The 22,483-nt window shown below is 43.7% G+C and overlaps 1 protein-coding gene across 5 annotated transcripts in view; it reads right to left on the reverse strand.

The window, feature by feature from the left end:
- DIP2B (disco interacting protein 2 homolog B) overlaps nucleotides 1-20,457 on the reverse strand; it is a 190,829-nt gene extending 170,372 nt beyond the window's left edge. Inside the window, exon 1 of one of the 5 annotated variants that reach the window (XM_083427265.1) lies at nucleotides 20,013-20,457. In XM_083427265.1, coding sequence (XP_083283391.1) covers nucleotides 20,013-20,115 — 103 coding nt within the window. In that variant the 5' untranslated portion in view covers nucleotides 20,116-20,457. Of the gene's footprint in view, nucleotides 1-6,654; nucleotides 6,802-20,012 lie in introns of those variants that run through there. The other 4 variants (XM_083427268.1, XM_083427269.1, XM_083427266.1 and 1 more) reach the window with 4 other exon arrangements.
- Nucleotides 20,458-22,483: the final 2,026 nt, after the last annotated feature.

A 22,483-nucleotide genomic window follows, 5' to 3' on the forward strand; every position in this document is an offset into this window, starting at 1 on the left:
AGGAGATAGTATCTTCAGATATCTCAAGGGCTGTCACATGAAGGGAACAACCTTGTTTTCTTCTGCTATGGAGGGTAGGACCTAAACCAAAGGCTTCTAATTACAAGAAAGGAGATTCCGACTAAATATCAGGAAGAACTTTCTGACAGTAAGAGCTGTTTGACAGTGGAATGGTCTCCCTGTGGAGGCTGTGGACTCTCCTTCATTGGAGGTTTTTAAGCAGAGATTGGATGGCCATCTGTCATGGATGCTTTAGCTGAGATTCCTGCATTGCAGGGGGTTGGACTAGACCGCAGTGTTCCCCAACCTTGGGCCTCCAGCTTTTTTTGGACTCCAATTCCCATCATCCTTGACCACTGGTCTTGCTAGCGAGGGATGATGGGAGTTGTAGTCCAAAACAGCTGGAGGCCCAAGGTTGGGGAACACTGGACTAGAGGACCCTTGGGACCCTTCCAACAGGCTTCCTACAAAGACTGCACTGCGAAAGTCACTCATTCTCTCTTGGCAAGCTTTTCATAAATGCTTCATTTAAAAATTCAGTCTCTAGATGTCAGATGTCCCAGCCGTAAAAACAGGATGATAATGGCACAGAGACGCCCATGACAGAAATGTAAGAATATGTTTCGAATGTGGTGATCCTGATACAGGAAGAGCTAGTCCTACAGACCTATAATAAAGGCACAGGTCAGTAATGAGACAGAAGGCACTGTGAGTCACATCAGCATTACACTGGAATCCCCAAGATTCAGTAAGACAGGATTTCACCACCACAAAAGTTCTGAAGTCCTCAGGCTCCTGTTTATGCAGGCCAGCACAACAGAACAAGTCATGCAGTAGGCCTCAGCTGCAGAGGTGAATCAAAAGTTAGTCAACCTGTTGATGCCATATATTCAAGGCATCCATCTGCAAGCACTATGGCAAGACACGTACAACATCAGGAATGGTCAGTGGTAGCAGATCTCACATATTCCTCTTTTGCAGAGAGAAGCAGGCTCCAACAAGCAGTCACAGCCAGCAAAAATAGAAGCATTTCCAAATTAAATATAACTTCCGAATCTAAGCAGTCTCTCCCGAGGAATAAATAGAAAATGAAAAACATTCTTGAGAAAGAAAGTGAAACAGCATTCTTATTGGTATTTCGGGTTTTGAACCAGCTGCCACTGCAATTTCAGCGGACCTGATGGGGAAAGCACAAGGCTCCTGCTTCTTTAAGAGTTGTCATGCTGAAATTCAGTCTTCTGTACAGCTATTAAAGGTTCATCTGGCCATTCTATAATTTCCAGTGCTAGGTATATACAACTTTTCCCCACAGAGACGTAGAGATATAAAACATTGCCCCTATCGGAAAGAGAGAGAAAGAGAGAGCCCATGGCCAAATGCAGCTTTAAATTTAAATCCAGAAGTTGAGGTTATATAAAACTCTAACCTCATTTCATCTCTGTGATACACACTAGTCTCAGGGCACAATTATTACTCATTGTTCACTGGGACAGCAAACAGTAGGGCAACTAGGCAGACTCGAAAGTAGGAAAATGCTGGCTTGGGCATTTATGTTTAAAGAGTGGTGAAGACTCCTCCTATCAGACATCCTATTAGTGAGGTAGTTTCAGGCCTTGAGGTTGTCCTGCTGGTATTTGTCATCAGCAGAAGTTTTGTATATAGTTTAAACTCCTTGAGCTGATATTTGCTGCAAGGGGGAAAAACAGAACAAAACAAGCACAGATGACTCTGCGTGAGTCAGTGCTTATTACCATTGCATCTTGGAGCACCAATGATTAGGAAACAGAGTCATAAGAAGTCAGGACTCACAGCTTCTGTTCCTGACTCTGCCACTGACTCACAAGGCAACCTTTGGAAAGTTGCATAGTCTCTGACTCAGACTCCCTCCTTTGCAAAGAGATCGGATCATTCCAACAGCCCCCCGTAAGTATGTTGCAAGAATAAATGAATATTATGTAAAGTGGTTGTGGGTGCATGTTCACTATGGAAACTTATGTTTGCCGTCAGATGGTAAAAGTTCTTCAATAACAACCTCCTCCTCCTCAACACCTACGGTTAAAAAAGGTGGGCTTACACCATAAGAATTTGTTTGCCAGTTGAGAGTCCCAGAATCATGTACCAGTCGGCACATCATCACTCTGTGGGCCTGCTGGAACATATTCTCACCCCAGCAGAGGATTGTTTCCAGGTAGGGGTCAGAAGCGGGTCTTGAATAGCCTTTGGCTAAGACAACTGCGAGGCTACCAGCATGAGTTTGACCAGGCTGCGGGGGGCGGTGGAGGACAGGGGTGCCTGGCGTGCTCTGGTCCACGGGGTCACGAAGAGTCAGACACGACTAAATGACTAAACAACAACAAGACAACTGCTTCCCCCGCTCCCTCGATCAAAAGAAGTGATAGAAACTAAGATATATAAGGTAATCACCAAATGGCACCTTAAACCTTGGTTACGGTTGCCACAACGGAAAGTCAAGGCACCATTTTCTTTTATAATGAAATTTATTATTCTTGTTATTATTTTTCATTTCACTTCCACACCACTTTATATTTTAAAGAGAAAATATCTAAGCAGTGGGCAACACATTAAAACATCCATCAAACCACCCAGAATAAAACAAATTCAAGTTTCAAGGAAAACATTTCAAATCCTTCTCTAAGTGACATTTAGCTTTCCCCATATTTATTGACTGACTTAATTTATAGAGCTGCCACATAGCAGAAGTACGCTAGGAACCAGTGCGGTGTACTGGTTAGAGTGCCAGACTAGGACCAGAGAGATCAGGGTTCAAATCTCCACTCAGTCCTGAAGCTCACTGGGTGACCTTGGGCCAGTCACAGCTTCCAAACCTACCTCACAGGGTCATTGTAGGGATCAACTGAGAAGCAGGGCAAACCATGTACTCCTTGGAGCAAAAGGTGAGATAGAAATGCAATAAATAAGCTCTTCTGCTCCCCTGCTTAAGAAAGTGGGACGGTGCCAGCCAGATGGAGATGTCCTTTGCCAGCGTGGTGCCCAGAGATCTCAGTGTAGTTGCAACTGGACCAGTGCCCATTGCAAAAGTGCCTGGCTAATTCCTAACACTGATGAACAGCTATAAACAACTGAAGAGGCCATCCCACCATTATTAGAACAGGGGATCTGCTCTGGCATGAGAGATGAGGAACTCATTAAAAGGGAGAACCAGAGGGAGAATGCAAGCAGCACAAGCAGAAAGTCTTCAGCTGAGCTCTTCTTCCCTTTGAGTTGCTCTTTGGCATGTTTATTATATATTACAGTTAAAAAATAAAATATTGTGCAGCACCTGATACATTTCTAGACTACCCATCATTAGAAATAACCTCAGGGTTCACAAACAAATGATGACCAGTACTAAAATTCATTACCCATTACAAATGGACACCACTGATTGACCACCTACAAATGCCTTGGTGAAGTTGATATGTCCCCAGCTGGCATCAACATGCAATTAAAATAGATGCCAGTTGCATTTCTGATGGGAGGGCATTCCAGAGCTATAGCCACCACAGAAGAAGACCTACCTTGAATCACTGCCTGATGCACTTACTGGTGGGAGCCCCAAAATGCCTCTCCTGCAGATTTTAAGTCCCAGGATAGTTGAAATACAAAGAGGTGTATGTTCTGAAGCAATCTGAGAACAGCCCATCCATCAAGTTTTGCATTGTGCCATCCTAAGATGGCAGCGGCCTTTAAGGTTAAGCTTTAGCATCCTTAATTTGTAATACATTATGAGGCAGTAGTTGTGAGTAAGTAAGTTCTAGGCTTTCCCAGCTGTACTGCTTTAAAAACAACAACAACATGCCCCTGTATATCTCCAGCTTTCTGTAACAGAATTAAGGGTTTCTGTTACAGCTTTGGAAAAGTATCTTATCTCACAGGACTGATGCAGAGATTGACAATTCTAAAATGCTATATAAATGATAAGAATTATTCTACCACAATAAAACAGCAGAGGGGCTTGCAGAAGGATGCTCCACCACCTTTTCAGAAGTGTTCAAAGCAGTTTACTTGCAGTTTTACAGAATCCATGCCCAAATCCTTTCTGATAGGCCAGCACAGTCACTTATAGGCTCCGACACTGGGAATACTTTCATTAGCCCTCTTCTCCATGGAGAAGTCATGTCTCTCCCCTCCCCATCCCCATCCCCATCCCCCATAATATTGAGGGTATAAGGCTTCTCTTTATGAGGCTCTGGGTGTGGGGTTGGGAGTTCCCCCTCCAGAGTCTGACTCTTCTGCTTTCCATCTCTACCCCATCCAGAAAGCAACATGAGGTTAGGCTGCTTCTTCCTCCCCACCTCTCTCTGTCTAGGTAGCAGCTGCCAGGACATTACCCCGTTCGTTTCTACATGGTTCCATCCTTATTTCAGACATTGTGATATATTGATATATTGCTATGTTTAGCTGGTGATATATCAGGATGTTGAAAACCCGATATTGCCCATCCCTACTATTTAACAATAGTGACAGGTGGTGATAGGTTGAAGCGAAGAGAAATCATGACTTTGCTGTGGAGGTGGGATTCCAAGGGTAATTCCTGGGTTACAACTCAGACTCTTATCCTCAACACACACTCCCTATTGAGCAGTGTTCAGATATATAAGCTAGGCGCCAAACCCTGGCTCATTTAACCAGGGTGAAATCAGCCCTGAGTGCTCATTGGAAGGACAGATCCTGAAGCTGAGGCTCCAATACTTTGGCCAGCTCATGAGAAGAGAAGACTCCCTGGAAAAGACCCTGATGTTGGGAAAGATTAAGGGCACAAGGAAAAGGGGACGACAGAGGACAAGATGGTTAGACAGTGTTCTTGAAGCTACCAGCATGAGTTTGACCAAACTGCGGGAGGCAGTGGAAGACAGGAGTGCCTGGCGTGCTCTGATCCATGGGGTCACGAAGAGTCGAACACGACTAAACGACTAAACAAGAATCACCAAAATGGAATGCCTAGTTGCCATTTTGGAGCCAGACGACTCAAAAGGCGTATTTTTCAATACAACTTTTTGGTTCCTGAAATCCATTCTGATTATGCAGGTAAAATAAAATGGATAGAATTCTACAGGATGTGTTGCTAGTGTGTGATCCCCAGGCATGTACCTCCAGATGGTGCAGACGTCAGGTGCCATTCTGGCATCCGGGCATCTTCACTTGGTTGCAAGCGGCCTATAGCCAGGTGCAAAATGTGTCTGGCAAATTTTGAACACTGCTCTGCAGCATCCAGAAAATACTTAGGCAAAACTACAAGGGCACTGCTTTACTGTAGTGCTTCCCATCAGAAACATATTTCTACACACCCTTTTGTCATACAAGCATAATAAAATATCTAGATTATTGCAACGAGCTTCATATCCAGCAGAAATAAGATAGATATCGATTAGATATTGTTTGCACACAATTGTGGCAGCACACAGCCATTCTGTGCTACCGGTTCCCCAGTTAGAGGGCTGCTCTAGTGCTCCTTCTTTGTTCACAAAATGAACAACTCTTCCTGCTCCCCACACAAGCGCACCAACATCTGCACAAATTCTGCCACCACCTCTTACTTCTCTGAAGACTCCCAACACAATAAATTGCCCTGGCAGGCAAGCAACCACAATCCAGATTCTTTAGTGAAGACACATGGATAAACAAAGAGGAATGAAGTCACTTGCTGAAATACAGTCAACCACTGTCACCTAGACAGGCTAGCTCATGTTTAGTCTGAAGAGTAAACAGGAACCTTCACTCCTACATGATGAAGCAATCACAAAGCAACAATGACCTGGAGTGTTAAGCTCAGAGGAAGCCTGCCAGCAACGGGAGTGTGAACCAGGGTAGGGCACTGGTTGTGTCTGGATGTTTGAAAGTCAAGTTTGAGTCCTCACACAGCTATGAACCTCACAAGGTAGCACTGGGCAAATCAATGCCCAAGTCTGGTGATGTGACTAGAGATAATTATTTTAAAAAGTTGCTATGAGCACCTTGTGAAAAAGGAGGGATGTCAACATGAAAAATGCTGAAGAAGTATCTGAAGAAGTGTGCATGCACACAAAAGCTCATACCAATAACAAACTTAGTTGGTCTCTAAGGTACTACTGGAAGGACAGTTTTTTATGAAAAATGCTGTCAGGTTACAGCAAATAACCTTGAACAAAGGAACACCTACATACAGTGGTACCTCGGGTTAAGTACTTAATTCGTTCCAGAGGTCCGTTCTTAAGCTGAAACTGTTCTTAACCTGAAGCACCACTTTAGCTAATGGGGCCTCCCGCTGCTGTCACGCCGCCAGAGCACGATTTCTGTTCTCTTCCTGAAGCAAAATTCTTAACCCGAGGTACTATTTCTGGGTTAGCGGAGTCTGTAACCTGAAGCATATGTAACCTGAAGTGTATGTAACCCAAGATACCACTGTACTACTAAGCAAAGAAAAGAAAAGCCCCCATTGACACATCTTTCCTCCCAGCATATTATTTCAGAACAAGGTTATGGATTCACTGTTTTATCAAACTCAAAAGATTCCCCTATCCCTTCAATACACTTTCATTTGTTGTAGTTAAGCTGTTCATCATATATGGCAGTGGAAGCAAGCTTGATACTGACAAGCGAAGCTTCAAAAGAATCAGAAACCAAAAGCAGGAAAAAGGAAGTGGGGCAGCTTACCTTGAAGCATTTGGGGTTCCCAGCCCTGCATGACCAGAGCTTCACAGTAGAGTTTCAGAAAGGGAGCGCACGATTCATGGACTGCTGATCAGCGTGGCAGTCAGAGGATAAATGAGCACTACTCACAAACGAGTTGCTTCTCGAAGAAAGCCACTCCCTACATCAGTAGGAGTTGTACGGCAGATTGGATAATTCACGCTGAAGGGCGGGGTGTAAAGGGAATTTATGACCTAGTCTAGGAACATTGAATCATTCCTCTGCCCCCAAAATGGGTTATCATTTTGTTCTTTCTTATCATGCCTGACACGAGGGCTCAGCACCATAACAACCCTCCCTCTCCAGCCCTGGAGAACTAGGTAATGAAGTAAAAATGAATGTATGCTACCAAGTGTATGGCAAATAGCAAGTATGGGAGAGGGGGAGTTCGTTGTGATTGTGGGGAAAGTTAGTCCTTTCTTCTCCTGCCATGGTATACACACAAAAGTTAGGGCTACCAGCAGATTCGGGGGGGGGGGGGCATTGTTGGGACTGCAACACTTGAAAGGTTTTGGGTTTTTTTTAAAAAACAAAAAACTCCCCACAGCCCATATTGAATCTGGAGGACAAACCCATTAGTAACTCTATGCAACAGTAAATGTTTCATTTAACATCTAGTTTGGCCCTTCACATTCTGTGACAAGGGTGGCTAAACAATGGTCCTGCAGATGTTGCAAAACTACAACTTCTATTGATCCTAGCCACCGTGGTCATTGATCAGGGATGATGGCTGTTGCAGCTCAACGATATCCAAAGGTCCACAGCTTTCCTATCACTGCTCTAGGATCATCAGAGTTGTATGTTTACTACCATCACCATTAATAGGATTCCCCTTGTTTATTTTATGTTGCTACATATGACTCCTGCTTCAAGGCTAAATTATGCTATCAAAGATATAAGGGGCTTGTTTCCTTTCTCTATCTTCCTCCATGGACCTGTGATCATTTCTTTTAAAAATTAACATTGAGAGGGTAGGATACTCTATCTCAATCTGCACTCCTTTGCTTTCCCAAAGTGAAGTTTTCATGGTTGGATTTCTCTATTCCCCCACCCCATTCACCAATCCCCCCCCCATATTTATTTATAATTTCACCCCCAAAGAGCTAGAATACTGAGAAGCGCCAGGTGCAGTGGTGTTTTAACCAGATAATAGATGTACACATACACAGTCCAGACCACAGCTGTGTGTATTTGGAGGTCGGTTATGACAGTAAGTCAGTCTTCTTGACGGCCTTTCTAAAAATGTATGTGCGGCATAGAAAGCCACATCCTGTTATCTTTTTAAAAAGTTAGGGAAACCCCAACATTAATAAGCAGAAAATAAGCATTTTTCTTTAAAAAAAATAAAGAAAAACAACAAAGACTATGCTAGAAATGCCACTACTCCCAAAATAAAGCAATAATGGAGCTATGCATTTATATTATGGTAGCAGGGAATGACCAGCAATTAAAAGAATTCCTGAATATCAGTTGGTAGATTGTGCGGGAACTAGCCAACTTTAGGGGTGGACACCAGGCAAGAATGGGTCAGCTGGTTTACAGTCAGACCTCGGTTCCCGAATGCCTCCATTTTGGAATGTTTTGGTTCCTGAACACTGAAAACCCAGAAGTAAATGCTCTGGTTTTCGAACGTTTTTCAGAAGCCGAATGTCCGCTGCGGCTTCCGCTTGAATGAAGGAAGCTCTTGCAACCAATCGGAAGCCGCACCTCGGTTGTTGAACATTTTGGAAGCCGAACGGGCTTCTGGACCAGATTACGTTCGACAGCCAAGATTTAACCGTACTTGGTTTGGGAGCAAAACCCTTAACATTTATCAGTTATTTGACACCACATAGCATCTAGGGAGCTTCACATGTAATTAATTCAGGAACCTTTACAGCCTTATTGAGTAGGTCAGTATTATTTTCTACTTATAGCAGATAGATTGCTGAAGAATTAAGCTGGGCCTTATGTTAATTGCATCTTTGAAACTTGTGCTTGAGACCCTCCTCTTTCATTTAACTCTGTGAGCCCCCACCCCAGGGCCCCCAACCAAGAATGGAACCACAGCACAGAGCAAATGTGATAGCGGTGGTGGTGTTTTTTAGCTGTTAAAAATAGCTGTGGAGATGATATTTAGCAGGAAAACGTCAAACACACCAGGGATCCAATCCATATCAGGAGATTACACAGCCGGGTTGTTTAAAAAAATGAGGAAGGTAATTCCCAGAACAGAATTCAAAGGCATGGCAAAAGACATGTCTAGGTTTAACTCCAAAGTCACCTAGCAAATTTATGTAAGAGGTGAGATTTGAAGCAGTTTTTCTGGATCACAACACAATCTTATAGCCACTGTGCTGTATAAACTTTTGCTGTAATGCCTATCATAAGGTCCATGACAAGTAGGAGCTCCCTATCCCTTCACTGAATAGACAAAATGGCTACAATGCCAGCAGCTTGTACATATTCATGGCACCCTTTTGAGGACACACCTATGACGGCACTGAAAACTTGGGTTAGCTTGGCCTCGCCTATACTTGCCACACAAATCCTGTTAAGAGAAGCTCAATCTCCAAACTGCTGCAACTCAAGTAAGTATGGTTTAGGACTCCCATGCAAACCATCTTAAAAGACAGTGTCCCAAGAGGCAAGATTTCCTATATTAGATGGATGTTTAAAATCCAGGGTTATCAAGTGACCAGGAGATGTACCTCATTTCAACACATCAGTACTGTATTAGAGCATTCCAGGTCTACATGAGTAAAATGAAGTGTCTGGGAAAGGAACATGCTGGATCATGTCACAGAACTGTACTTATCATAAGCAGGCCTCACCTATGAACAAGGAAATTACCTTACAGACTGTACTGCATGCAAGCACATTATAATTACAGAGATAGCATCACCAAGGTGTCCTTCCTGACTTGGTAAAGCTGTCCATAGAGATTTGCTGCTTCCCACTTCTCTCTCTCACTTAATGCACCTTACTTCTCAGGGTTTGAGTTTTCTTTATGTTCTTTAACGTTAGGAAACTGTCCCATTTGGGGGCATCAGGGCTGCTAGATACTACTGTAAGCCAACTACCATGCCGGAGATACGTGAGAGAAAGCAAAGGGAAGCAGTATATTACCGAAGAACTTAACACACGTGATATGCAAAGCACCACCACTCTTTCCTTATGAGAAGATCTGCAGGTGTTACTGACATCAGTTTGCCTCAGATATGGCTGAAATAAGAAGGCATGTTGGTTAAGGGACTGCTGTTGAAAACCAGAACTCTGTGTCAGTTTCTGTGTAATGCCTGTGTCTGTCTCATCTCCCTCTGTGTCTGTCTCATCTCTCTATAAAGCATAGTTAAGGAAATGCATCAAGCAGCAGCATCACTTTCTTAGCTTTCCCATCTAGTTTACCCCAGTGGCAGCCAATAAAAAGTGAAGCGGAAGCAATGAAATTTATGGCATGACATCAGTGTCCCATGTTTCCTTAACTACATGCCTTACAGGGAAGAGGAGGGGGGAGACAAAATGAAGATGCCGTTTTCAGCAGAAACACTTTAATCACCATTCCGACTTTATTCCACCCCAATAACTCAATAAACACCGGCATACACGCTTTTTAAAAATGCCTTCCCCCCCCCACTTCATGTACATGCCCTTTCACATTAAGTTCAGTTTCACATTATAAGCTAAAGTCATCATAAGGTCACTGCAAAGCAATTCCCATTCTGAAAAAATGATAACATGTTCACATCTGGGAAACATTCACAGCACCAACAAGTCAGGAGCAGCCTAGGATGTACTTGACAATTTCCTAAGTGACTATGTATATAAACTTTTTACTGGAACTGACCAAAGCACTCCTTTTACCTTTGTATTGCATTGTTTGATATTTGAAAAATGAATTTATTTACTTTTTAAGGAAACCATGTATATAAACTCCTCCTAGGGTGATCTTCAGTACAGGAAGGCTCGTAAGACTTCAAGACAAAGTTGGAAGTGGCCTTGAGATGTGATGTGATAACAACTTCCCTTGGGATGCAGCTCACTATGCAACAGTTCCACCTGGATACCAATTACATGCATGCGCAGCCATACCTGAAGACAGCTTCCTTACTGAATGTTTGTTTTGCTATTGGGATTGTAGTTCCATTTGCGTTTCTCAAGCTGGTGTCTGACTGTAATAAATTTCATGTTTCAATCCCAGCAAGCATTTACAGCAGGGGCCAGCAAACTTTTTCAGCAGGGGGCCGGTCCACTGTCCCTCAGACCTTGTGCGGGGGGGGCAGACTATATTTTGAAAACAAATAATGAACAAATTCCTATGCCCCACAAATAACCCAGAGATGGATTTTAAATAAAAGCACACATTCTACTCATGTAAAAACACCAGGCAGGCCCCACAAATCACCCAGAGATGCATTTTAAATAAAAGGACACATTCTACTCATGTAAAAACATGTTGATTCCCGGACAGTCCGCAGGCGGGATTGAGAAGGCGATTGGGCTGGATCCGGCCCCTGGGCCTTACTTTGCCTACCCATGATTTACATGTTGTAAACCTAGCAGACTCCTTTCCTGCCACTAGGTGTAAAGCCAACAAGCACCCTAAAGCTAATAGTCAATTCACCTTTCAAAAAGAAACACACTACATAATGAGGGGGAAACATATTGGCCTCAGAAATGTTAAGAACATATAACACATTCTTCTCTTGCTATTAGGCCGCTCCAGAAAAAGGAGTGTGGCTGATTTCTGCTTGGACCTGCACCAAATACTTTGCCAAAGAAGGTAACACTTTTCTGACTTCACATGGTGTCAGGACAGGTTAAGGACACTGTGCTTTATAAAATCACCTTTCAGATTGGCTACTACACCAAAGTGGCCAGTATAGTTATGAGAGAAAATGAAACTGGACATATTCTAATCTCGCTCAGGACAGCTCTCTGTGTAGGGCTACATTCTGCAACAAAATATGGGACTGGATGCAGAATTCAGATTCTTAAGAGTATCAGCTCACATTTATTTATTCTTAAACTTTCCATTCCTTAGAGATGTGTAGATATGCTTAGAGAAAATGTATGGACAATGCCAACTAAAATCTCAGAAGCCAGAGAGATGCCAAACTGAGACTGCAATCCTAGTCACACTTACATGCAAATAAACTAATTGAACGCAGTGGTACTTACTTCCAAGTAAATATGAGTAGCATTGCACCAGAGAGTGAGGCATGGTTGTATTGCCTTTTGCTTTCTACCTTTTTATGCCCTGCATTGTGCTTTGCCTGTCAGTGGTCTAAAAATTAGAATTATGCATAATAAAATAAATTATGCAGATTTACATAATTTATACAGCCTGTTCAGTTTGGTTTCCCCCACAAGTGCCATATTTCTCCTGGATGGAGATTGTTAATTTGTTTAGCACAGAGTACATACAGCTCTGGCAGTGGCATATTCTACAACTAATAATGTTTTGTAGTTGATACTGACTGGACCCAAGGAGCAGAACACAAGGAGGGAAATACTGGTTTTATTTTTTTTTTATTTCTCTATTTCAGGTGAGGCATCCCAGAGTGGTTGCCAACACTACATTTCAGATGCTGGCTGAGAGGAAAGCAGAAACATGAAACCTGTCTCATTCTTAACTGAACTGGAAGGGAAAACAAAGAAGGGGGGAAAAATCAATACTGTGCACACAGGTTAAAGACATTAGCTTGTTAAAAACAGAACAGAAAATACAAAGCATTTCTCACTGTTAGTATTACTGGGTGCTAAAGTTACAGGGAGGAGAAAAGGAACCACAAAGGGAGAATACGCTCAGAAGGAAAACAGCAGCCAATATCACAAAAGTAGCAAACAAAATTAGCAAAACATTTTTAAAATGCTTATCGTCATGTGTTGCAAACCATTAACAGGTCTCAAATAAAGTTGCTGGAGCAACAGGTGCAGCAGAGATGCCTATACTGCTTCATGGAAGAACATGCACCCAAGAAATCCGAAAACTCACTTTTCATGGGCACATTGACAGAACACTCTCCAAGGCAATGTGGTTCTCCTCCTATAGAGAAGATAACTAGGACTACTGCTTCCTCTGCAGTCATTGGGGATTTACAAGGCATTACAGATCCCAAACCAAAACAACAGGATACCAGCCACATGACTCACACTGTACTTAACACAAATGTTAACGGTATAGCAATGCATCCTAAGTAAGTTTTACAGAAGTACTTAACAATGTCCAGCTTTTGCTCACGTGAATATGCCTACAAAACAAGTTTGTTTTAGGTAAAGGTAAAGGGACCCCTGACCATTAGGTCCAGTCGTGACCGACTCTGGGGTTGCGGAGCTCATCTCGCTTTATTGGCGTACAGCTTCCGGGTCATGTGGCCAGCATGACTAAGCCGCTTCTGGCGAACCAGAGCAGCGCACAGAAACGCTGTTTACCTTCCCGCCGGAGTGGTACCGATTTATCTACTTGCACTTGACGTGCTTTCGAACTGCTAGGTTGGCAGGAGCTGGGACCAAGCAACGGGAGCTCACCCCGTCGCGGGGATTTGAACCGCCAACCTTCTGTTCAGCAAGTCCTAGTTTCTGTGGTTTAACCCACAGCGCAAGAGGGTATAAATCCCACCCACTTTCATTACCCTTTCACTTAAGACATTTGAGTTTTTTTGCTTACCACATATATTCAGCATTACTAAAACAGTCGTTCTTTGCGGACTCCCAATGACCCCAGGCCCCAACTCAAGTCCTGCCAATTCCCAATGAAGTAGAGAAGGATGGGGGGGGGGGATCTCTAATACAAAGCAGTTTGGGGTGGGAGGTTTAGAGTAAGCTCAGCCTCTCTCTTGCTAATGCTTTTCTCTCAGCAAGTTGCTTTAAGTCAGAGAACCTCTTTGGGACAAAAACAGCTGGGGGAAATTGGGGAAAGTTTCCGCTCCGTTCCCCAGCTTCGTACAAAATCCGTGATGAGCGAGTACTGAAACACACGCCTGCTGCCATCATGTCTAACTGGGCTTCATATTTTGTGGACATGGGACCCAGTATTTTTTCCTCAATAGGGCACAAGTTTCAGCTATCACAGCATGTATAAACAGAAATCCGGTCAAACACGTATTAGAAGGACAGACAGACAGAGAGTCTGGGATTTTTTTAAAAAAAAATGTATGCTACAAGCAATTATTTCATAGTTGGGGTGGTTGGGGAGAAGCACACAGGGCCTCAGCCATGTTGCTTTGGGGCCAGTAATTCTAACAGAGGTGGAAGCAGAAACCTATCTAGTCCCCATAAGATCAAGCAAATCACTTGTGATAAAAATATAAAGCAGACTTTCCTCACTCCTAAACTTCTTGATCTCCAGATAAGAAAACAGCTTAGAGGTTTTGTTGTTTTTTAAAATCCCATCACAGTCTAACACCCCTTCTCCTTTTTAGAAATGAAATCAGAGGCAGGTGGCTGCTATCATAGCCTATTCAAAGTCCTAACTGGGAACACCCACAAAGTAAACAAATTACCTCACCATGGGGGAAAAAGGGAGGTAACTGGGGACAAAACTAGATGAAAATATTCCTTTTAATCCACGCAGAAGGAAGATGGAACGTAACCCACAATTTTTCTCCTGTAGTGTACATTGTGCTGGGTAGTCATCTCTATACCAGTACCACATCCCAGGCACTTCTTTGAGATACAGCCTGCTACCACAGGCCTACCACCCTCCATCTGGGGTGGGTGCTCATATACCGTCTCCTTTTATTATTTTTCATTTGTATCTCAACTAACAATTTTCAATGATAGATAAAAGTGGCGCAACTCAAAGCACCAGTGGAGTGGGGCCACACGGCCTCACAGTAAAAGGTATTAGGTTTTTTTGAGGGGGGGCAAGAAGTGGATATGACAGAGGTGTATAAAATTATGCATAGTGCAGAGAACGTAGATATGCTCCTCCAACATCCTGCTATCATGCGCCACACAACATCGGCCCCCACAATCTCCTTCAGAAGCTGGCACCTCTGCAGTGCATTATTTAAAAGTTGTAGTGATAGCTGCAAGCGTGGACAGTTTGGTTTCTGACAAGGCTGTCTACCCCTCCCAATTGGTGATACATGCATGCGCGCGCACACACACAATGAGTTTTTGGGTTATTTTTTGGTTTATTGGTTCAGTGGCAGGCACAGAGCTGCCTTTTATTGGGTAGAAAGGGTTCTGAGCATCGGCATTTGTTATGAAATGGGCATTTCTTTTAAGCCAAAATTGCTTAGATATCAAAATGTGTACCTAGGTCGAAAAGGGCTGGGGACTTCTGAACCTCTTAATACCAGTTGATGAGGAAGGTGAAAGAGAAAGAGAGAGCAATTCCACTCGTGTCCTATTTGTGGGCTTCCCAGAAGCATCTGGTTGGCCAACATGGGAAGATGATGCTGAACCAGATAAACCTCTGGTCCAGCAGGACTCCCCTTATGTCCTTAAATAGCTGGCTGCCACTGGACAAAAATCTATACCATATTAATGTATTTTCATCTGCACCCATTTTTATAACATGACAAACTGAAGCAAGTCAATTTATTCCTTGTGCAATTTAAATACATCATTGCCTACACTGATACCAAGGGGTGTTTAGTTCACACAGCAGAGGCCAGATACATGTTAAAGCATCTTCAAATAGGCATCAGTAACTGATAAATAACTAATCAGAAAAAGACCCTTCTTGGTGGTTATATCTAATGCAAACCTACTGAGCAAAATATTTATTGAGCTTGTACCATATGATTCCTCTTTCTCTTCCCCTCCCCCTCCAAATCTGCTCCAGAAGGTGACCCAATACTCCTGAGCAGATTTTGCAGGATGATTTTTTTTGGGAGGGGCGTGTTCCTGTTAGATTTCACCCAAAGTGGGTTTGCACCACTTTAACTATCATGGCTTCCTCAAAGAATCCTAGGAATTGTAGTTTGCTAGAGGTGCTGAAATTCCGTGGTAGAAATCTCCAGCTCTCCTGCCAGAGCTTCCTAGAAAAGGAAAGGGACTGTTTTATTAGAGCCAGTGTGGTGTAGTGGTTAAGAGCGGTAGACTCCTAATCTGGGGAACCGGGTTCCCCTCTCCTCCACATGTAGCTGCTGGGTGACCTTGGGCCAGTCACACTTCTTTGAAGTCTCTCAGCCCCACTCACCCCACAGAGTGTTTGTTGTGGGGGAGGAAGGGAAAGGAGAATGTTAGCCGCTTTGAGACTCCTTAAAGGGAGTGAAAGGCGGGATATCAAATCCAAACTCTTCTTCTTCTTCTTCTTCTTCTTATTTGACTGGCTTAAAACTGAAGTATAGATACTCCTAATGTGAGTTAAAGAACAAATCAAATGCACACTCAAACAGGATAGATTTTGAACCTATCACAAGCCAACAGCATTTGACAGTCAGAGAAATACTAATATGTACTAAAATGCAAGGCATGCAGGTAACATTATTTGCACATGCACACACATCCCTACACAAACACATTTTCATAATAAATTAGTATTCTTGCTGGGCAATGCTGAAAAAGTACTGCAGTGATCTGAGCTGCAGTTTCAAAGCGTAATCAGATTCAGATGCTGCATAAACAATGCAGGATTTCCTAAAAACACAGAACAGTATAGGTTGAACCGTGTAGAAATAGTTGGGGTTTTTTTAAGCCTAGGGTAAAATGACATACACTGCAGAAAATATAAAAATGTCTTCCCAGCAGTTACAAGCGCCAGTAAATTCAGCAATTTACAATTTTCTCAAAAGGGCATAAGAGGACATTCTCTGTCATTACTTCATATCATCAACATTCACCAAAACTTAATAGCAGACATAATAACAAGCTATACTCTTACATTTTTTTTATGAACTTCCCTAGAAACTGGACTAAAATCCCCTCCAGAAATTTTGTGTGCTACAAAGTGACATATCAAAGTAGCTAAGAGTGACCTTTAAAGGCCTGAAGCCTCCAAGGGGGTTAGTACCATTAAGGTACCATTGTGGTAAGTACATTGATGAACAGGGTCCTAAACTAAGACTTAACATAACACAAATTTCCTACTAATTTCTTAATGAGAAAAAACCCCAAAGTGATCAATGAAAGGAACAGCAACACCACTTTTAAAAGATGCATATGCTACTTCTTGTGAGTTGTCTATTCATAGAACTTCTGCCAGAAAAACTTACTAATACAGTGTGTTTACAGATCAGAAAAAGGCTTGCTTAGCAAAGCAGAGCAGAACAGGACTGTGGAATATTCTTCCATGGTTTTACTGATCGTGATCCAGCATGTGGAGAATGTGATTCTACATGTAAAGAGCAAATTAACTGTACAGGAATAGAGCTCAATTTCTGAGTAATTCACATGGAAATACTTACGGTATCTGATATATAAGGCTTTAAACTAAAAAATAAAAATATCAAATTTGGCCCAGAAGCGTATAGGCAGCTTAATTAGCCAGTAATAGATGTTACTGTTGTACTAGTGATTACAAGTACTCCCAAACTACTGGTCTGCTCCTTCAGAGGAAGTGTAACCACATCCAGAACAGACAATTGACTAGTCTGTAGTGCAAGACAGGCAACTGACTAATCTCATTACTCCAGTTAGGTAGGTATATACCGTGAAGTAGAGATGTTATGGTATGAGGGCATCTAGACCATATTCTCACCATACACTAGATGACATTCCAAGTGTTCATCTCTTAAGTTTCTGTGGCCAAGTTTCAAACAACCATTCATTTTTTTCAGTGTTTGCAAGTGCACTTTGTGTTTTCTTAAGCAGTCATATTATGAATGACAAAGAAAGATGCAAAGGAGCAAAACAAAAGCAGTTTTTTATGATACCATTGCTTATGTCTGCTGCTGAAAATCAAAAATTCTACTAGGCCCTTGATCTAATCAATGTAGCTCTTTGGTTGAAAACCCAAGTAACTTATCCCCAGTAAGATAATTCGCAAATAATTTCTCTTCTGAAATAACTCACAATGCATTCATGATAAAAAAAGCAAAGGAGGTACACAAAAGGGGCTGGCAACTGATTGCCCCCCCCCTAAAAATTCCCTGTAGACATAATCCCTAATGTTACACCAGAGAGAGAGAATGTATACCCTGTAAAAATGACCTCTCTTATTCCTCCCCCTATGCAGAGTCAGTCCTTTTCTCTCAACTTCAACACACAGTGTCTTCTGTTCTGCAAAAACCATCTATGGGCGTCATTTTCAAGAAAACTGAGGACAATAGCTTAACAGCCAGTGTGCAGAAAGCTCAACATGGAGACTAAAAAAAAATGCAACCACAGAAAAGAAAAGAGGAAATGTGCCATTTATGGCTCAAACACAATTTAAGGTTTTGTTTTTAGCATAAACAGGAACTTTCTGTTAGCTGATTACAGCTGCATGAAACAGCTTGCACAGGTCACATGGAAAATACATTATGCTCCCCCCACCCCTCATTGTTATCCGAGACTCCTCACCCACATGTAGACCTCATAAAAAGGAGTTGATTTTTTCCTTGAAGGAGCTATTAAAACCTGTAAGATGACAGGGAATTAAACAGAAGAGGAAACCATCTACAGGAACACATTAAAATTGGTACATTTACATGATATAGAGGGCAAGGGGGAAGGGGGGGAGAGAGCAAGCATCAGGTCAGTCTCTTCCCTCGAACTGTATGAAAGGCTTAGAGCTCTCTCTCACTCATACATAGAGCAAGCTACCCAAGGGCATTTGAAAAAGGGAAGATTTACCACTCCAAGACAGCTCTTGTAGCCCCTTTTCAAAGACAGAGCCATGGAAATATTTTTAAACAAGTATTTTAAGCAAACACAGATTTTTTTTCCATACCTACTGAACTGTCAGGCTTGGTGGAAAGTAGCAAATCAGAAGAAGGCCAGATGACAGATAAGTGTGTAACAGAAGGGTGGGTGGGGGGTTTTATATTGCAATAAAGGATCCAGAGAGGACCTTATCGAGAAACGGGGAATCCAAGCCCCATCAGCTCAGTCACACTCTCCCCACACTTCAGTGATGCTCACTGACAGGCACACTGCTGAGGAGTCAGAAGGGATGCCCACCCTACCCGTAATGTGGGTATCATTTGCACAATGCATGCAGTATTTTAAACAACCAGGGAGAAGTACATAAAGTGCAGCAACAACCCATACATGCTATAAGGATGAGCAACGGGCTACAGGGGACCCCCACAGCGCAATACTGTACAATGTTTAGCTTTGTGCATTTGCAGATGTCACCAAGACCAGCATCTACCACAAGCCAGGGAAGATTCAGAGACGCTTCTGCACCCCAACGGATTACAGTATGAGCAAGGTGGCAATGAGGTAGCGGCCTACCCATTTCCACTGCCTAACGTGGCAAAGGGACTGCAAAGAAAGAGAACTTAACAATGTAAGTGCTAAGGTGCAAGCTTCAACTCACAATGAAGTCACACAGGCAGCATGTGAGTGCGGATGGGGGGGAAGGGAAGGGAATGAAGAAGGAGGAAATCTCTTGTGTACCTTCGCAAAATTAATACAGACTAAGGGAAGGCAAAGGAGCAGAAGTAAAGGAGCAGAAAATGGAAATCACACACAACACAGAAATAAAGAAAAGGAGCAGAAAATGGAAAGCACAACAGGAAGAAACACCATAGACAAAATAATTGCCACACATAGGAAGAACAAGGATATAGTTTGAGTTCCTCACTTGCAATTTTATAAATCATTTAATGTGTCAACACAAATAGAAGTTATTAATATTGCAGTTGTTGTATAAGGGATTATGATGATGTATGGAAACTAGTAACATTTTGGAACGCAGAAATATAGCAAATAACCAAGCCATCAATTCTAGCACGTGTGGGGGGGCACCTTATCTAAATGAGAAAAATCGATATTTGAACTATTGATAATAATAATTGTATTATAAATTGCTATTGCTACAATGAGGCTATTATTATTGGATGGTAGTTGAAAACCAATAAAAAAAAATGAAAATGCAAAGCACACGCGCGCACACACTTAAGAAGAATTAAGAAACCCAAAGGCTCGTTTGCACACTTTCTAACAGCTCCATGCTAACCCTAAACGAGGAAGAAAACGCCATTATCTAGAGAAGGGGGAAACGGGAGGTTGCAAAGAGCGCAGGATTAGGAAAAGGAGAGAAAAGGGCCTCTTCTCCTTCCTCCTCCTCCTCCGCCACCACCACCATCATTGCCCCCAAAACCGAAGGGGGGAAATGCCCTCTGCTTAGCCAAAGAGGGGGCGAGCGATGGAAAGGTGCCAGGAGTGGGAAGGGAAGGGGAGAAGGGCTCCGATCCCCTTTCGCCCTCTCTCCGTTCCCGCCCTGGAAAGAAGAGGCTCACCTTCCGAGAGCTCCAGCTCCAGCTCGGCGAGCTGCTCGCGGACCTCCCGGGGCAAGCTGGCCGGCGGAGACACGGCGCCGTTACCGCCTGGCGGCTCAGCCATGATGGGGAGGGAAAAGTGGCCGACTCCGGCGGCGGCGGCGGCAGCAGCAGCTGCGGCTCCTCCTCCTTCCTCTCCTCAGCGCTGAGGGCTCCGGATCCCGCCGCGCCAAGCAACGGTGCCCGCCGCCATGGCCGTGATCCTCCTCCTCCTCCGCCCGCTTCGCCTCCGAGCGCCGCCGCCTCGTCCTCCTCCCCGCAGCCGAGCTGAGCCCCGGCTAGGTCACATGAGAAAGGCGGGAGGCGGGCAGGCCCAACCCGGGCTCCGGCAGCAGCAGCAGCAGCAGCGGCGCCGCCACCACCGCGCGAACCGAACGAGCGCCGCCTCAGGCAGGGCTAGGCCTAGCCGGCGAAGGCTCCACGGCTAGCTAGGCCGCGGGCGACCTCCGCTGGCCGCCTCGGACAAACGCACTGCACCGCGATAGCGTTCGCTCGGGCCATACTTCCCTTCTTAAGAAAGCGCTTACCATTGGTATGGCGCTTGTGAGGCATTTCCAGAGGTTTCCAGGGGGACAACTTGATGTAAAATATTGGGGTATCGTCGTCCACGTGACGCAGTGCAAAGTTTGAATGGGAACGCCATCAACTTTTTTTGGGGGGGTGGTCAGTGGGACCCCTTCATATATTTTATGGGGGCGTCAAAGCCCCCAGAGCCCCTAGAAGATGGCTCCTATGCCTCCAACATACTTTTGAATTATGGTGCTGGAGGAGACTCTTGAGGGTCCCATGGACTGGAAGAAGATCAAACGTCTCCATTCTGAAGGAAATCAGCCCTGAGTGCTCACTGGAAGGACAGATCCTCAAGCTGAGGCTCCAATACTTTGGCCACCTCATGAGAAGAGAAGACTCCCTGGAAAAGACCCTGATGTTGGGAAAGATGGGGGGCACAAGGAGAAGGGGACGACAAAGGACAAGATGGTTGGACAGTGTTCTCGAAGCTACCAGCATGAGTTTGACCAAACTGCGGGAGGCAGTGGAAGACTGCCTGGCGTGCTCTGGTCCATGGGGTCACGAAGAGTCGGACACGACTAAACAACAACAACATGCCTCCAACATTTATTCAATCAAAATAGGGACATCCTATTCAATTAGAAGAAGTGCATTTTTCTATAAAAAAAAAGTTGTTAAAAAGTTTGGCTCCAACTGTAACAACAACAAAAAATAGGTTCTGGTACTGCATGCCTTTGAGTAACCCCTGAGAAAAAGTACTAGGAAGAGGGGGAGCTTTTTTTATAGAAAAATAGGTGCTGGTAATCACCATGAAGTTGTTACAGTAAGAGCCAAACTTTTTAACAGCAACAAAAAATAGGTGCCAGTATTGTGTACCCTTGAGTAACCCCTGAAAAAAACCGCTAACACTAATAATACCCTGAACATCAGACTGGGTTGCTCTAGCCACTCTGGGCAGCTTCCGACGTACAGTGGTACCTTGGTTTACGAACTTAATCCATTCCGGAAGTCTGTTCTTAAACCGAAACTGTTCTTGATCTGAGGCACGCTTTCCCTAATGTGGCCTCCTGCCGCCGTCACCCTCGGATTCCATTCTTAGACTGAGGTAAAGTTCTCAAACCAGGACACTACTTCCATTTTTGCGGAGTTTGTAAACCAAATTGTTCGTAAAAAGGACTGTTCTTAAACCGAGGTACCACTCTATATAAAAACATAAAACACTAAACATGAGAAGACTTCACTATACAGGGCTGCCTTCAGATGTCTTTGAAAGATTGTCTAGTTATCTCCTTGACTTGACTCCATACCCTCCAATATTTCTCTGATGAAAATAGGGGTGTCATGAGGAAAAGCGGGACATTCCAGGATTAAATCAGAAACCGGGAAGGCTTCTGTAAATCCAGAACTGTCCCTGGAAAATAGGGACACTTGGATGGTCTGGGCTCAAGACGCACTGAAGTGGGTCACCCCACATGCATAGCTCAAGTTTGTTTTAGACCCGGGATTGCTAATGACCAATGTTAAGATGAAGGGTCTGCCTTGCATGTTGAGCATGCTGCTTTATGTAAGTGAGTCAGGGGCTAGTTGATCTCTCTGAAATGGTGCCTCAACATCTTCCATATGTGCAAAATCAAGATTTGGCGCATCACATGGCAGGACAGTCGGGAAAAAAGATGTGCTCTCCCAAGCCCACATTCCCAGAACGTTCACACTTCTGCTGCAGCAATGTCTACACTGGCTTGGTCATGTCCACAGGCACTCTCATACTCTGTGGCCATCCCACAGCTTCAGGATCCAGCCTTCTAGCCAGCATGCTCAATGGTGACATGCATACAGGAAACCTGACTGGAAGTCAAGTTCGCTTCTGGCAATACTGTAATGCCAATGCCTACCACAGAAACACAATGCTCAAGAACAGGAAT

This window comes from Podarcis tiliguerta (assembly GCF_965153285.1).
Source record: "Podarcis tiliguerta genome assembly, chromosome: 2".
Lineage (NCBI taxonomy): Eukaryota > Metazoa > Chordata > Lepidosauria > Squamata > Lacertidae > Podarcis > Podarcis tiliguerta.